This window comes from Panthera tigris, chromosome E2 (assembly GCF_018350195.1).
Source record: "Panthera tigris isolate Pti1 chromosome E2, P.tigris_Pti1_mat1.1, whole genome shotgun sequence".
Classification (NCBI taxonomy): domain Eukaryota; kingdom Metazoa; phylum Chordata; class Mammalia; order Carnivora; family Felidae; genus Panthera; species Panthera tigris.
In genome coordinates, this window is record NC_056674.1 from 15,474,442 (window position 1) to 15,489,791 (window position 15,350).

Sequence of the window (15,350 nt, forward strand, 5' to 3'; positions counted from 1 at the left end):
GGAACAAAAGGCTTTGTCTTTCTTTCTGCCTGGCATGTGGTTGTGGCTGGAAGTTCAGCGATCGATCTTATGACCACAAGACAAAAGGTCAGAATGGCAGGGCAGAAAGCCCGAACAGAGCCCGGGTCCCCATCTGCCATCGTGCCGCTGCCCAGCCCTGGACTTTCTCCCTCCTGACTTCGTGGATGTGTGAAACATAAATCCCTACGCCTCTATTTCCTTATCCACAAAAAGGAGCTGACGGTGGTATCCGTCTCGTAGTGCGAAGATTCAGTGAGAGAGTAGATACGTCAGGGGCCCAGCACGGGGCCGGACACATAATAAGCACTTGATAAATGTTGCCTGTTACTACTGTTCCCAGCAGCACCCTTGTTTTAGTCCCAAGACTGTCATTAGCCTGTACAAAGCTTTTGTGTGCATCAGAAAAAGCCCTCTTCTCCTTTCTTCCATCTATGGGAAATTTGTTATGACGTGCTGATTTCTTTCTCGTAACTTACTGATTTTGTCTGAGCAAGACACTTTCATCCAGACAAGCCTACGCTGATATTGCCTAGGATGTGAACTCTTCAGAAGCGATGCCCTTGTGAAGTGCTCAGCCTGCAAAATGGTCCACGGTGGCCCTGCCTGTCCTCATAAAGTGACATTGAAGGATGGGCTGTGGGGCTCCCCTAGGACACACAGGGTCTGCCTCGAGGAGCAGGGTGGTTGCTAGGGGCGGGGAGGAAGCAGATTCCTTCCCCAGGACCGAGGGGGGGGGGCGGTCCTCACCTCTTTTCAGTCAGGGCAGTGCGGCTGAAGTGCAGGACCAGCTGGTGCAGGGGGTCAGGCTTCTTCTCTTCCACCTCCTCCTCCTCCTCCTCCTGCTCCCCAGCTTTCTAGGGGAGGGGTGGGGCTTGGGAAAGGGGGTTCTAGAGTCCCCACTTGTTCCCCCCCCCACCACACACACACAGCCCGGCTGTGGCTGGATTTTCTCTCTTTCCCCACATGCTGCACCCAAGCCAGGGGCCGCCACTCCCCATACCCCTCAAGGTGAAGGGTGACCCCCGGAAATGTGCAGCCAGCAGCCTTGACCCCCAGCCCTATCCAGCCCTGCCCCTATACTCCCAGGCAGGCCCCAGCTCACTGAAAGGTCATCTATCATGCGGTCTTCAAAACTGTGGTCTTCGGTCAGGATCCATGCGGCCTTGTAGCTCTCCAGGAACATGTTACATGCACGGTGCCTGCGGGGTGGGGGGGGGGGGGGAGGAGAGGAGGTGTGTGGCATCACTGAGACCATCCCCGCTCCACGCCTCCTCTGACCTTCCACACATCTACCTTCCCAGCCATTCCCCAACGCCCCATGGAGTCGGCATTCTGTCCTCCCGCCTCCTCAGCCAGCCCTTCTCCACCGCCCCTCAAGCTTCCTTCTACCCTGGGGGTCTTACGTGGGCAGGTTGTACAGGGGGGTCATGCGGAAACAGGCAACGACCGCCCTCCGGCGCTGCTTGGACAAGAGCTTGTGCCACACGGCCTTCTTGGATTTGTAAGGGTGCTCGATCTGGGGGGGCGGGGGAGGGGGGGACGCGGGCGGCAATCTGTCATGTCCCCGCCTCTACCCCGATCTGATTCCTACCCCAGACCCCCTGGGTGAAACTGCCCATCTATGCCCAGGCCCGAATTCAGGCCCAACTCACAGGGCTAGGAACTCCCCGGCCGTACCAAGAGAGTCAAGGTTCGAACCTGGGCTTTGCTTCCAGACCGAAATGTCTGTCCTAGGCCCGCCCACAGGCCCAGGGTCACTACCCAGGCCCGTCACCATCCAGAGACCCACCCACGGTCCTGCCCAGTGTCAAGGCGTCTTCACCAGGCCCCACTCTAGACTCCAAATTCTGACCCCTGCCCTGGGGTCCTAGGGGGGACCCTGACCCCGCCCCTAGGCCCGAGATCTAAGCACCTGGTCCTTCCCCTGGGGTTCCCAAATTCCTTTCTAAAGCCTCGCGTTTAACTCCAGGCTCCACCCAGAGACCCAAGGTTCACTCTCAGACCCCGCCCACAGATTCAAGGCCCGCCCCTTGCTCCGCCCAGAGACCCCAGCTCCCCGCCCCCTCCCAAGACCCCTCCAGCCCAGCCACCTGCTCCAGATGGTAGAGCACCGCAGACACCTCCTGGACCCTGCGCACGATCTTCTCGGGGTCGTCGGCGTCCTCCTCACGGCCCGGGAGGCCCCGGTACAGGGCCATCTGCCAGCGCAAAGAAGGGGAGCCTTCCACCTGACGGGAGGGAAGAAGGGCGGCCGGCGTGAGGGTTCCTCCCCCTGCTGGCTCCCGGTTCCCCAGCCGGGCTCGTCTGAGGGCCCCTCCGCTCGCTCGAGGTGGGCTTCTCTGGCTGCCCCGCCCCCCTTTCGGTGCCGTGACCATTCATTCTGGCCATTCATTCGGTGGGTGAGCACACGTTAAGGTCCTTCTCACCCTGCCTGGTACAGAGTAAGTGTACTTGGCTATTATTGTTGCTACTGTCCTAACGTGCCCCTTTTGGTTGCAGATTAAGGAGGGTACCTTTCCCTGAAGGTGAAGGTTGTTCTGCAGATATTCCCGGACCTCCTCATCTGTGTCTTTCTGGGGAGACATGGCCAGACCGGGTCACTCTGATGGCCCAGCATCCTCCTTAACCCACTTCCCTCTCCCTTCCAGGCCCATCATCCCAGCAGCTGGCGAGAGGCTTGTGGGGAGGGGGGCATCTGGGAGAAACTGAAAGGGTCCGATGGTCAGGAATTGTCAGAAGGGAGTCCTAGAGGCCACAGATGCACCTTGAAGAGACAGTAAGGATTAGAAGGGCCTTGTGGGGATGTGAGTGGAGGTAGGGAGTGATGAGAGAATGCCCTCAAAGGTCAAATGAGGCCACCGAGGGATTATTGGAGGTCAGTGGAGGGTCAAAGTGGGGCTGCGAGATGGGCAGGGAGTTTTTGAAGATCAAAGGAGGTGTGGGGGGGAGTATAAGGGAGACAACAAGATCAGCAGAGGTCATGAGGGATCAGGCAGATCAACCAAGTCACCAGTAGGGTTTTCATGGAGGCCAAAGAAGGGTCAGCGGGGGGGGGGGGGGATTCCCAGAAGAGAGGGGCCCTCAAAGACCAAGTTGAGGGGTCAGAGGGGCCCTGGAGGGCTCCATGGGTTCTTGGCAAGACTCAGCAGGTCCTAGGAGGAGATTGAGGTCCTGAAGGGAGGAGACTTTAGGGCTCGAGGAAAGAGGGTGTTTGTGATACCAGGGGGAGTCAGGGGTCTTCGAGGCCCCAGAGGAGTTAATAGGTTGTCAGGGTGTTTAGCAGAGTCCTGGGGAGACTCAAGGGGTCTTGGGCAGGGTCCTGGAAGGACTTCTCAGGTAAGGCTGGTAAGGCTGGGGGGTGCTATTCCATACTAAGGGTGCATGGGATCCTGGGAGTCCTCCTTGGAGCCTCAGGGGGTTCAGAGAGTGGGATCAGTTGATCTCAGGAATCCTGATACATCACAGGTTTGGGTGTGGTTCTCGGGAAGGAGCCATTAGGATCCTGGGGGATACTTAAGATCAGAGTGCTCACTGGAACCCTGAGAGTCAACAGAGCCCAGAGGGCGGGGTCAGCAGGGTCCTGAGGGAAAGAGCTGGTGAGCTGGAGAGCTCAGTGTGGACCCAGAGGTTCAGGGGAGGGCCGGTGGGATCATGGGGGACTCAATGGGTCCCAATGGGAGGTCCTGGTGGAGGACTCAGAGGCGTCTCAGGGGGGCTCATGGTGTCTCTGGTGGGGCCTTCAGGGTCCTAACGGGTTAGGCATGGTTCTGGGGGAAGGTGTTCAGGAGGGTCCTTGAAGGCTCAATATGGTCCTTGGATCCCGGGGGTCTTAATGATATTCCTGGGTTTCGATGGGGTTCCAATTAGGATCCTTAGGTCCCAGGGCTCTGCCCAATATCCTAAGATATCTTAGGATATTGGGCAGAGCCCTGGATTCTCAGCAACCTAGGGGAAGGTTCAGGGCATCCCAGGGGATCCCATGAGTCCTCAGTGTCCTGGAGAAAGATTCATTAGGGTCCCAAGAGAGGACTCCCAGTGGGATCCTGGGGGTTCAGTAGGGTCCTGGGGGCTTGGTGGGGTGCTGAGCAGGGTGCTGGCAGGTTCCCGTAACGGGGCTGTGCAGGCACCAGGGCATAGCGGTTCTTGGCCTGCACGATGAGCTCCTGGTCAGTGGGCGCACACATGTTCAGGCCGATGGGCAGCATCTTCTTGAGCGTGGCCACAATCAGTGATGTCTGCACAGAGTACCGGTCCCCTCGGCGCTTCTTCTTCGTGCGTTCCTGGTCCGAGCCACCTGACTGTGGGGACATGGGGCTCAGCACCAGCCCGACTCGCAGCCCGGCCCCAGGCTCCAGGCCCCAGCCCCCACCTGTGCCATTGTCCACGGCCTGGGCTCCAGCCCGCAGCCTGGGTGCCGGGCATCTCCTCCCCCATCTGAGAGCCCGCATCCATTTCCACCCCAGACCTTGCCGATCTTTCACTTCAGGCCCCCAGCCCTCACCCCAGACCCTCCCAGACCGAGCCTGTGTCCCCAGTTCCCAACCTCTATCCCAAATTCCAGATTTCCCCAAATTCTGGGCCTTTCCCAACCTCTGGCAGTCTTCTCCCAGAATCCCCTAACAACTTACAGTACGGCACCTCCCCTCCCCCACAACATGCGCAACCCTACACTTGATATCCCAAGAGTGAGGTCCCCAGAATGAAATAAAGATGCAGAACCGTAAAGAGTCTCAAGAGACAAAAGAAGTTGGGAGAAAAAGAGAGACACTGAGAGACTCAGGCAGACAAGGAGACAGGAAGACAGAAGATGTAAGAGAGATCCAGAGAGGTCTGGAAGCAGAAACACGGGGCACAGAGTCCCACAGCCGTGTTCTGGAGCCTTGGGTGCGGACCCAGGGCCAGGGCCACCCCAGTCATGCCAACGAGAAGCCCCAATGACAAACTTCGGCCGGAGCCACATTCACTCCGGCTCGCAATACGGAGCACGGCCTGTGTGTGAGCCAGACACTGCTGAGACCACATGCAGAGCCCCGGGGCCCCGGGGGCCACCGGCCAGATGCCATCCAAGGCTCAGAAAATAAGACACTTGACTAAGGTCGCACAGCCAACTGCCAAGGGTCAGGATTTGAATCCAAGTCTGCCTGGTTCCGGAGCCCAAGCCTTAAGCCCAACCATGCGCGTGCCTTTCCCACCCCATTCCCATTCCCCGTGACCTCAGACCACAATGCTTCGCTGCTTTGAGGAAAGCTGAGAGATTTTTTTTTTTAAACAAAAGTTAAAAAAAAAAACAACATTAAATTGGCAAAAGCTGAGCGTTGGGAAGGGAATGGGTGGTTGGGGGTGGGGATGGGGGAGAGAAGAAGGATGGAGGCTGAAAGCCAAGGGCGAGAGGCAGGGAACAGGGGCAGGAATTTTCTGGAGGGGATGCAGAAGCCAGGGTGTGGGGGAGAAGAGGGAATTAAGCCAAGAGGCATGCGGAAGGTCCCAGACGTGGGGCTGACCTGTACATCTCCCGCCTGCTTCGTCAGGGTGCAGACAAAGACAAGAAGGGTTACCCCGGCCCCTCAGAGAATCCTAGGCCCAACTTCAAGTGGGCCCCACCCCAGCCCCCTTGCCCCAGCCCGACACACAGCCCCTAGCTGGGCATTTCCAGACCCCGAGTGGAAATGGGCGTGTGGGTTTGGTCTTTAGGCCCCTGAAGAGGGCAGTGCTGAGAAGTTAAGGGTAGAGGAGAGGGGGCATATGGGATAATGAGGAGATGGGAGAGGAAGATATTGGGGTGAGGGAAGGAATGGAGGAGGGGAAAGTGGGAGGAGAGGGGAGGAAGGAGGAGAGAAAGGATGAAGCGGGGAGGAGGCAGAGGAGGGAGATGGAGAGGAAGGAGGAGAGGAGAGAGATAGGAGTAGGGTGATGGGGAGGAGAGAGAGGGGGAGGGTGATGGGGAGGGAGAGGAAGGGCATGGGGAAGACGGAGAGGGAGGGATGGGGAGGAGGGAGAGGAGAGATAGGCAGGAGGAGAGATAGGGACGAGGGGGATGGGAGGAGGGGGATGGGAGGAGGGGGATGCAGAGGGAGAGGAAGGGCATGGGGAAGAGGGAGAGGAGAGATAGGGAGGAGGGGGATAGGGAGTGAGATGAGGAGGAGGGAGATGGGGAGGAGGGAGGAGATGGAGGAAGAAGAGAGAAATGGGGGGAAGGGAAAAGACAGAGGAGGAGGGAGGAGATGAGGCAGGGGGGAGATGGGGTGCTGTGATGGCTGCGGGCACGTGGCCAGGGCAGGGAAGGCTAGCTGGTGAAGGGGTTAGGTGGGAAGGCCTGGAGGGTGCTCCCGCCCTCCCTGCTACGTGCTCTCAGAGCAAAGCACCCACCTTGGCCATTTTGCTCTTGTTGTCAGCGGTCAGAAATGACATGTTGTTGATCTCATTCTGGACCACAAAGTTCTGCTCCTCACGCTTAAAGTTCTGGTGGGGGAGGCAGTGTCAGGATCAGACGGGGCAGTGAGGGTCATGGGAAGGAGGGCCAGGGCGGACGGGGACTCACGTGGGACTTGGACCAGTAGATGAAGATCTCGCCCACCATCCTGAACAGCTCCTCGGCGCTGGGGTTGGGCTCCGTCAGCCAGTGCGCCCTGGGTGGGCAGGGAAGGGGCCGGTGAGGGATGGGGTCAGGGCCCCCCAGGAGAGGACGCCACACACAGAGCCCTCAGGGGAGGGGATGGGGGGGACCTGGAGATTCCAACGGGAGGGATGGGATGGAGTTTTCTAGGGTAAGCTGGCCATTCAGATGATCTAAACATCTTACCCATTCCTTTAAAAAAAGGAAGTCCTTTTTTCTATCTCTAACCTTTTTATTGAAGTATAACATAAAGTGTCAGCTTGATGGTTATCACAAAGTGAACACACTGGTGTAACCACCACCCAAGTCAAAAAATAGGGGCGCCTGGGTGGCTCAGTCAGATAAGCGTCCGACTTCAGCTGGGGTCATGATCTTGCAGTTTGTGAGATCGAGGTCCAAGTCGGGCTCTGTGCTGACAGCTCAGAGCCTGGAGCCTGCTTCGGATTCTGTGTCTCCCTCTCTCTCTCTCTGCCCCTCCCCTGCTTGTGCTCTCTCTCAAAAATAATAAACATTAAAAAAAATATATGGGAATGCAAGCTGGTACAGCTACTCTGGAAAACAGTATGGAGTTTCCTCAAAAAACTAAAAAGAGAACTACCCTACGACCCAGCAACTGCACTACTAGGCATTTATCCACGGGATACAGGTGTGCTGTTTCGAAGGGACACATGCACCCCCATGTTTATAGCAGCACTATCGACAGTAGCCAAAGTATGGAAAGAGCCCAAATGTCCACTGATGGATGAATGGATAAAGAAGATGCGGTATGTGTGTGTGTGTGTGTGTATATATATATATATATATCAGAGTATTACCCGGCAATCAAAAAGAAGGAAATCTTGCCATTTGCAACAACGTGGATGGAACTGGAGGATATTATGCTAAGTGAAATTAGTCAGAGAAAGACAAAAGTCATGTGACTTCACTCATATGAGGACTTTAAGAGACAAAACAGATAAACATAAGGGAAGGGAAACAAAAATAACATAAAAACAGGGAGGGGGACAAAGCATAAGAGACTCATAAATATGGAGAACAAACAGAGGGTTGCTGGAGGGGGTGTGGGAGCGGGGATGGGCTAAATGGGTGCGGGGCACTAAGCAATCCTAAAATCATTGTTGCACTATATGCTAATTTGGATATACATTAAAAAAAAAAGAAATAAAAAAAAAGAAATAGAACATTTCCAGGGTTCAGAAGTATCTTCACGCCCCTCCCAGCCACTCCTTTTTCCCTCCACTTGAATGACCCTTATGCTGACCATGGATTATTTTTGTCTGCTCTTGAACGTTACATGAATAGATGTAATAGGTACTCTATTTTTATTTTTCCTGGCTTCCTTCGACCTGACATTTGTGACATTCATCTACATCATTGTATCCTGCAATAATTTGTTCATTTTCATTGCCGTGTAGTATTCCACGGTGGGAATGCACCACAATTTATTTGTTCAAACTCTCCGATGCGGTGCACAGACTCCTGGGAACCTACACTACAGCAATACACCCCGTCGTGCGTGTGAAGAGGGGTGTGCATGGGTGTATACAACATTCCTACCAATGCTTCCCATTTCTGCTCCCGTGACAGGCATAGCTAATCAATCAGAGCCCCCTTTCTTACAAAGCCCTGATGCAACCTGAAAATCTTTTCAACCAGGATGGAACTAGGAGTTGAAACGTATTCACTATCCCTGGATTAGGCTGCCCCTAGGAGTTAATGATTCTCTGAACCCTGCTTCTGATTTTAGGGAGATGTTAGCAATTGGTTGATACCTGTTCTTGCTTTTGACTTAAAAAAATTTTTTTTTATTTTTGAGAGAGAGAGAGAGAGCATGAGTGGGGCAGGGGGGTGCACAGAGAGAGGGGAACAGAGGATCAGAAGCAGGCTCCAGGCTCCGAGCTGTCAGCACAGAGCCTGACACGGGACTCGAACTCATGAACCGTGAGTTCATGACCTGAGCCAAAGTCGGACACTTTTAACTGACTGAGCCACCCGGGTGCCCCTGCTATTGACTTAAAAAATTTTTTTTTTAATTTTTGAGAGAGAGAGAGCATGAGTGGCGGTGGGGGGCAGAGAGAGAGGGGGACAGAGGATCCGAAGCGGGCTCTGCACCGACAGCAGCGAACCGGATGCAGGGCTTGAACCCACAAACTGCAAGATCATGACCTGAGCTGAAGTTGGACGCTCAATGGGCTGAACCACCCAGGTGCCGCACCTGCTCTTGTTTCTCCTAAAGGTCTGTTTCTGAGGAAAGTCCGGCTGGCCAGATCTGGACCGTCTTCGTTTCCCCTCAGTGACGGAGGAAGGCCTGACCATTGGGCCTAACTGCGCGAATCAGCCCCATCCACCCAAGCCCAGAGGCGGCCTCGCGGGGGCTCGGCCTCAGGAGGTGTGAAGGAGAAGAAGGGGAGCAGACACCCGCGGGCTGGATTTTGTGGGGCCAGAGGCAATGGGGGGGGTGGTCAGAAGGTTGGGGGGGGTGGGTGAGAGCTGGAAAAAGTTTATAGTAACTCAGAAGGTGACGGGTCAGATGGGGCTCCGGGAAGCCCAAGGTCAGGCTGAATGTGCACGGGGACGGCGGGGACTCGCTGACCTGTTGTTGTCCACGTAGCGGATGAGCAGCGGGTAGAGGGCGTACAGGTCCCGGCAGAGCACAGAGAACTCATCCCGCACCAGGAGCTCGCCCTCCTGGGCCTCCGCCTTGGCCTCCAGGCGCAGCTGCTCCTCCTCGGCCACCACCTTCCCCGCTCGCTTGCGCAGCCGCCCGATGGTGGGGATGAAGTGTGAATGCAGCAGCTCCGGCCGGGCCCGGCTCACGATGGGCTGGGCGAACACTGCAGGGGCGAGGCGGACGGAGGGGCACGCGCTGCCGGCCAGCCTCTAACTCCAGCACCTGACCTATGACCTTGGATCCCACGCCTGAGCTCGGGCCCTGACCTCTGACACAGCCCCTGACGCCTGGTCCCAATCACAGCCCTTGACCTGAACCTGTGACGCCAGCCACCTCTGACCCCCCCCCCCCCCGTGACCGACTCATAACCTGATAGCTTACCTTGGCCTATGACCTCTCACCCTAATCTTTGACCTGTGACCTAGCCCCTACCCAAACTCTTACCTCACTGTGTGATTTCTGACTATGACCCCTGGTTTCTTACCCCAGCCTCTGACCTCTGACCCCGGCCTCTGAGCCCAGCCCCCAAGCTCTAGCTTGGCCCGGTTTCTGACAGAGAACTTCTGAACCAGGAATCCCATCCCTTTAAAGACTCATTTCTTGACCTCTGACCTCCAAACCCCTCCGTATCAGGGCCCCTGATGCGTGACCTGGTTCTCTGACCCTCTGTATAAGGAAGCCAGGCCTCTGACCCAATTCCTAACCCTCTCCAAGGCTCTAGCAATTCAGAATCCGGCCTGGAGGACTTCCAGGACCCATCCATCCACCCCAGACCCTGAGAACCCGAGATTCTGACCGCTTGTGATGACTCCTCGCCTTCTGAGCCTGAGAAAACCTGGACTCTGACTCCTGCCAACTCCCAGGAAAACACAGACCCTGGGGATCTCCCTCTCAGACCATGAGATCAAAGGGCCCGAGCCCCAGGACGCTTCGGCCCCAGTCCTCAGGAGCCTGGTGCCCCCCCAGACCCACCGGCGAGCCGCTTCATCCACGACGCCTCGTCAATGCCCAGGTTGTTGACAATGATTCGCAGGATATTCCCCAGCAGGGAGTTGAGGTGGTCAGAGGTGACAGCTGTGCAGGGCGGGGGCGCCCCCGCGGGCAGGGCGGGCGGGGGGGCCTCGGGCCCGCGCTCCCACCAGCGCGGCAGGTAGCTGCACAGCATGGGCAGCGTGATCTCGATGACGTGCGGCATCTCTGTATAGCGGGCCCCCGACTCGGCCAGCCCCCCGATGTCCGCCATGAGCCGCTCCAGCACCGGGATGTCAGGACACATCTCCTCCACGCTGTTGGGGAGCCCCAGGACTGGGGTGCGCAGAGGGGTCAGGGCATTCCAACCCATCACTCCCAGACCTCGGTGTCCCCACCACAAACCCGGGCCCCGACGGGCTCCAGAATCCTCCAGTCTGGAGTGCCCCCAAACTGGGGAATCCTCAGCCCTCGGAGCCCCCCCAAAGCGGGCCCTCCCCCGGCCCGTGCTGGGTAGGACGTTTCCTCACACCCGCCCCAGCCCCACACCACTTACTGGCCCGCTCCCGGGGAGACTTGGTGGTGTACACGGAGCAGGCGTTATACTCGTTCAGCTGAGGCTCCAGGAACGCCACCGGCATGGCCGCTGCCAGGCGGGCCAGGCACTCCCCGAGGGCCGGCCGCAGCCTGGAAGAGGGGCCTGCTTGGCTCTGACACGTCCCCCGCCCGGTGCTGCGTCCCAGCCTCCGTCTCCATAGGAGTGCGTCTCCCCAGAACTCTCTGGAGCCCAGCCGTCCACCCAAAGCACGAACGTGGCCTTTTCCCTGGGTTCTCATGTGCCCTCTCGCTCTAACTGGTGATCCCAGCTCAGGAGAGCCCACCCACACGGGCACTGCCAGGGCCCCTCCTCGGTGCCCCCAGCGTGCTGTGGCTCCTGTGTACCACCCTCACTTCTGCGTGCCTCCTGCCGGGGCAAGCTTGCACCCCGGCAGGGAGCCACCTGCCATCCTGGCCAGCAGGCGCCTGGGGCCGATCGGGCTTCCTTCACTGGCCTTCCCCCGAGTGCCCTCAAGTGGCCACGTCGGTGAACTGCAGCTGCCGCCGAGCATGTCCGTCGTGGAAGACTGCTCATTTCTGTTTTTCACCCACCCCCATCTTCTCCTGCTCCTTCCTTCCCCCATCCCCCCAGCACCCACCCCAGCCCCAAACTATGGCTCTCTCTCCTTACTTTTCCACGTAAGGGTTCCTGGTGGTTCCCAGAGAGTAGATACTGCACAGCGTTCGGTAGCAAGAGACCTGGACGTCATCCACTGAGAGAGAGAGGGAGGGTGAGGGTGGGGGAAGCACCCCGCCCTCCTCCCTCACCTCCAAATACTGGGTAAGAGCTGGGCAGTCGAGAGCCAGCCTGCCATTTACCAGTTTTGTGACTTGAGCAAAGTGCCAACACTCTCTTGGCCTCAGTTTCCCTATCTGTAAAATGGGGATACCTACAGTATCTTCCTCATGGGGTGGTTGTAAGGATCCAAAGATTAATGCTTGGAAACCAGTTGGAAGAGGGCACACAACAGGCACTCAGTAAAGGCTGTTCTTTCCTTGGAGGGGAGTCATGGATCTCTCTGATGATAGCGATGGACACTCTCCAGAAAAATGCAAACATCCAACCCTGACGATAATTTTAGGTCATCCCCCTGCCGACCCCCAGAAGACCAGGTTAGGAACCTCAGCGACTTTACTAAGGTCTCGAGATAAAAAGAGGGAAAGGGGGCAGTTCTAGATTGAAGAGACTACGTGGACATAACAACCAAATGCAAGGAGAAAAACCTGACTGGATTCTGAATTTTTTTTTTTTAAATCAAAGACATTTTGAGAGTAATGAGGGAAATTCAAGCACAGTCGGGTTAGGTGGTGATAATGATATTGTGATTACATGACAGACAGAAGGTTCTCATTCCAGGAGGTGCAGACTCAGTATTTAGGGATGAGGTGTCACGGTCTGTGGAACTCACATTCTAAAGTTCAACAAAAAGGTCTGCAAATACTTTTGCTCATAAAGTGAAAGGTTAAGCAAACGGGGCAAATTGTGAACAATTCTCTTCTTCTGGCTCTTCTGGACACTTTAAAATTCTCTAAACAGGGGCACCTGGGTGGCTCAGCCGGTTGAGCGTCCGGCTTCGGCTCAGGTCATGATCTCTCAGTCTGTGAGTTCGAGCCCCGTGTCGGGCTCTGGGCTGACAGCTCGGAGCCTGGAGCCTGCTTCGGATTCTGTGTCTCCCTCTCTCTGTGCCCTACCCCACTCACTCTCTGTCTCTCCCTCTCAAGAATAAATAAACATTAAAAAAAGTTTTAATTCTCTGAACAAAACGTGAGGGTGGGGGAAGAGCCCCAACCACGTTCAACTTTTCTTACTTTTGGCAAAAGGTTCTAATTTCAAAGAAACGGTGAACTGAGACATGGCTCAGCATCCGCCAATCCCCACGGCCCGTGGCCTGCTGGCCCGTCCTGGATACCTTCCCAGGGTGTTCCCTGGGCCCCTTGGCCCAATTGACCTTGGCATCTCCCCCAGATTCGTTACTGCTCCCAGTCCCTGTATCCTGGAGGCCCCACTATCCGAGTGTCGCAGGCCGGGGCCTTGGGCTTCACTCTGGATACCTCCCCTCCACCGCCCATCTCCTCGGCCTCCTGAACATCTCTCCCACCAGCCCCCCCGCCGTCCTTCCCCCGCCCCCCACAGTCCAGACCACATCTCATAAGGCTCTTTCTTTTGAGGACCTGACAGTCCACTGGGTGTGGCATCTTGCCTGTGTCTCACTAACACACTGTGCACATTGTGTTCCCAGATCCCAGGCTGGGTCACACAACAGGTGTGCCATTTGGTGGCAGAAAAACGGCAGACGCTGCTAATAGACTCCCAATATCTGCTCTTAACTTTTCTCTGCTCTTTAGGAACAGACCTCCAATGTTTAGCTGGACACGTGACCTCCCAGAATAAAGGCTACTTTCCCAGCCCCCCTTGCGGTGACATGTGGCCGCATGCTGAATTCTGGCCAACGAGATGGATGTAAGCAGGACTGACACAGACCACATCTAGGTCGTTCTTGTAAAAGAATTGCAGTGCCCTCCTCTTTGCTTCCTCTCTCCTCTTACAGACTAGAATGGGGATGTAATGAACGCCGTGCCATCCGGGACCCTGCGGATAAAGGCAGTATTTCCAAGATGGCAGGGTAACAAGATGGAGGGAGCCTGGGCTTCTGACATGGTGATGCACTCACAAGTAGGCTCTTACATGAGAAAGAAATACATCCCTTTCTTGTTTAAGCTACAGTGACTTAGGGTCTTTTGTTAGAAGCTGCTGAACTCAGAGGTCTCTGGGTGGCTCGGTTGGTTAAGCGTCTGACTTCAGATCAGGTCACGATCTCACGGTTCATGGGTTCGAGCTCTGCGTCGGGCTCTGCGCTGACAGCTCAGAGCCTGAAGCCTGCTTCGGATTCTGTGTCTCCCTCTGTCTCTCCCCTCCCTTGCTCATATTCGGTCTCTGTCTCTCAAAATAAATAAACGTTAAAAAAAAAAAAAGCTGCTGAACTTATATCCTCATTGACTCATTCTGTCTCATGAACTCATTCTGTTACCTACCAATTCACTGAATGCACACTCAGACACCTGGGGATTCTGTCGGGCACACGGGGATGGCTGGTGTCAGCAGAATCGCACCCCACCCCCGGCCCCAGCCCTGCCCTTGGGGTCAGGGGTCCTTACGGATAACATCGTCTCCGAACTGGTGCTGGGCGATGTGCTGGAAAAGCGTGGTGAGGACCGGCAGCAGGGCCACCGTGGTGTAGGTGAGGTTCTGGCCCACACCCTTCACCTGCGTGCGTGCTTGGGACACCTTGCCCAGACGAAGGTTCTCCACCATCTTCTCGATGTCCTCTGAGGCGCTCTCAAAGAAGGAGCGGAGGCCGGCCTTCACGATCTCGGGGCCTGACTTCATCACCGTCCTAGGAGGGAAGCCGGGGCACGCCAGTTCTAGAATCTGAGATTCGGGATTTCAGGAGGTCAAGGAGAACAGGGGTTTGGGGCGGGGGTGGCCACCAGGCCCCATACCTGGCATCCAGGGAGCGTGCCAGGATGTGAAGACAGTTGACCACAGCTGGGGCATCCGTCCCTGGGGAAGGGAGACGGGAGAGGGTGAAGGAAGGGCTACAAGGGCAGCGCCTTCCCCTACATCCACCTCCCCCCCGCCCCACCTCCACCTGGACCCCCACAGGACCTGGTCCTTCCCCCAACCCGCTCTGCCTGCACCTCCCCCATCCCAGCCCTGACCTTCGGGCCATCACTGTCTGAGGATGAGTCTGTGTCCCCACCGGCCTGGGGGCTCCACGAGGGCAGGGCCCAGCGCTGTCCCAGGCACAGCCCTGTCCCTAGGACTACCCAGTCCGTGTCTGGGTCCAGAGGAACAACACGGTGGAGGTTGTTCAAACTGAGGCCTGAACCGGGAGCTGTTTCTTCAGGGTGGGGTTGGAGATTGCAGGGAGAGAGGGAAGGTTAGAGAGAAGAACCGGGGGCGGGGAGCTACTTACCAAAGAGAGAAACTCGGTGCCGCACAAGAGCCGCAAGCTTGCAGAAGAGGCTGAAGAAAGAAAGGGACATAAGGACGGGGGAAACAGACAGTGAGGACAGCACGGGGCAAGGACAGCAGCGGCACAGTTAGGGACAGGGACAGAGGGACAGAAGACACAGCCAGGAGGACATAGGATGGTGGAGAAGAGAACGAAGGTGACAGGAAGGGTGGGGAAGGGGCAGAGAGATGAGCAAGCTTGAGAGTAACGGGCAGACACGGGGGTGCTGGGGGGTGGGGAGGCTGGTCTGCCTTTCTGACAGGGCGACCAATTCGTCCCATTTGCCTGAAAGTCCTACATCCTGGGAGACCCCTCGGTCCTGGGCACAAGAGGACAGGGAGTCACCCTCACCCTTCAGTCACCTCTGTAGGTAGAGTGGTCAGTGCCCAACACCCAGGACAGAGCCCAGACAGTCCCAGGTTGGGAGGACAGGGTCCAGGATTGCAATCCTGCGAGGTCAGGA

The 15,350-nt window shown here is 56.7% G+C and overlaps 1 protein-coding gene across 1 annotated transcript in view; it reads right to left on the minus strand.

Moving 5' to 3' along the window:
* RYR1 (ryanodine receptor 1) overlaps window positions 1–15,350 on the minus strand; it is a 112,577-nt gene that overhangs the window by 43,966 nt on the left and 53,261 nt on the right. The window contains exons 61-75 of the mRNA XM_042970107.1: window positions 14,849–14,898; window positions 14,373–14,433; window positions 14,028–14,266; window positions 11,503–11,584; window positions 10,831–10,961; window positions 10,278–10,610; window positions 9,228–9,468; window positions 6,560–6,647; window positions 6,388–6,480; window positions 4,149–4,319; window positions 2,535–2,594; window positions 2,112–2,249; window positions 1,425–1,537; window positions 1,124–1,220; window positions 769–875 (exon numbers count right to left, since the gene is read on the minus strand). Of these exons, the coding sequence (XP_042826041.1) occupies window positions 769–875; window positions 1,124–1,220; window positions 1,425–1,537; window positions 2,112–2,249; window positions 2,535–2,594; window positions 4,149–4,319; window positions 6,388–6,480; window positions 6,560–6,647; window positions 9,228–9,468; window positions 10,278–10,610; window positions 10,831–10,961; window positions 11,503–11,584; window positions 14,028–14,266; window positions 14,373–14,433; window positions 14,849–14,898 (2,004 nt within the window). The remainder of the gene's footprint in view (window positions 1–768; window positions 876–1,123; window positions 1,221–1,424; window positions 1,538–2,111; window positions 2,250–2,534; window positions 2,595–4,148; window positions 4,320–6,387; window positions 6,481–6,559; window positions 6,648–9,227; window positions 9,469–10,277; window positions 10,611–10,830; window positions 10,962–11,502; window positions 11,585–14,027; window positions 14,267–14,372; window positions 14,434–14,848; window positions 14,899–15,350) is intronic.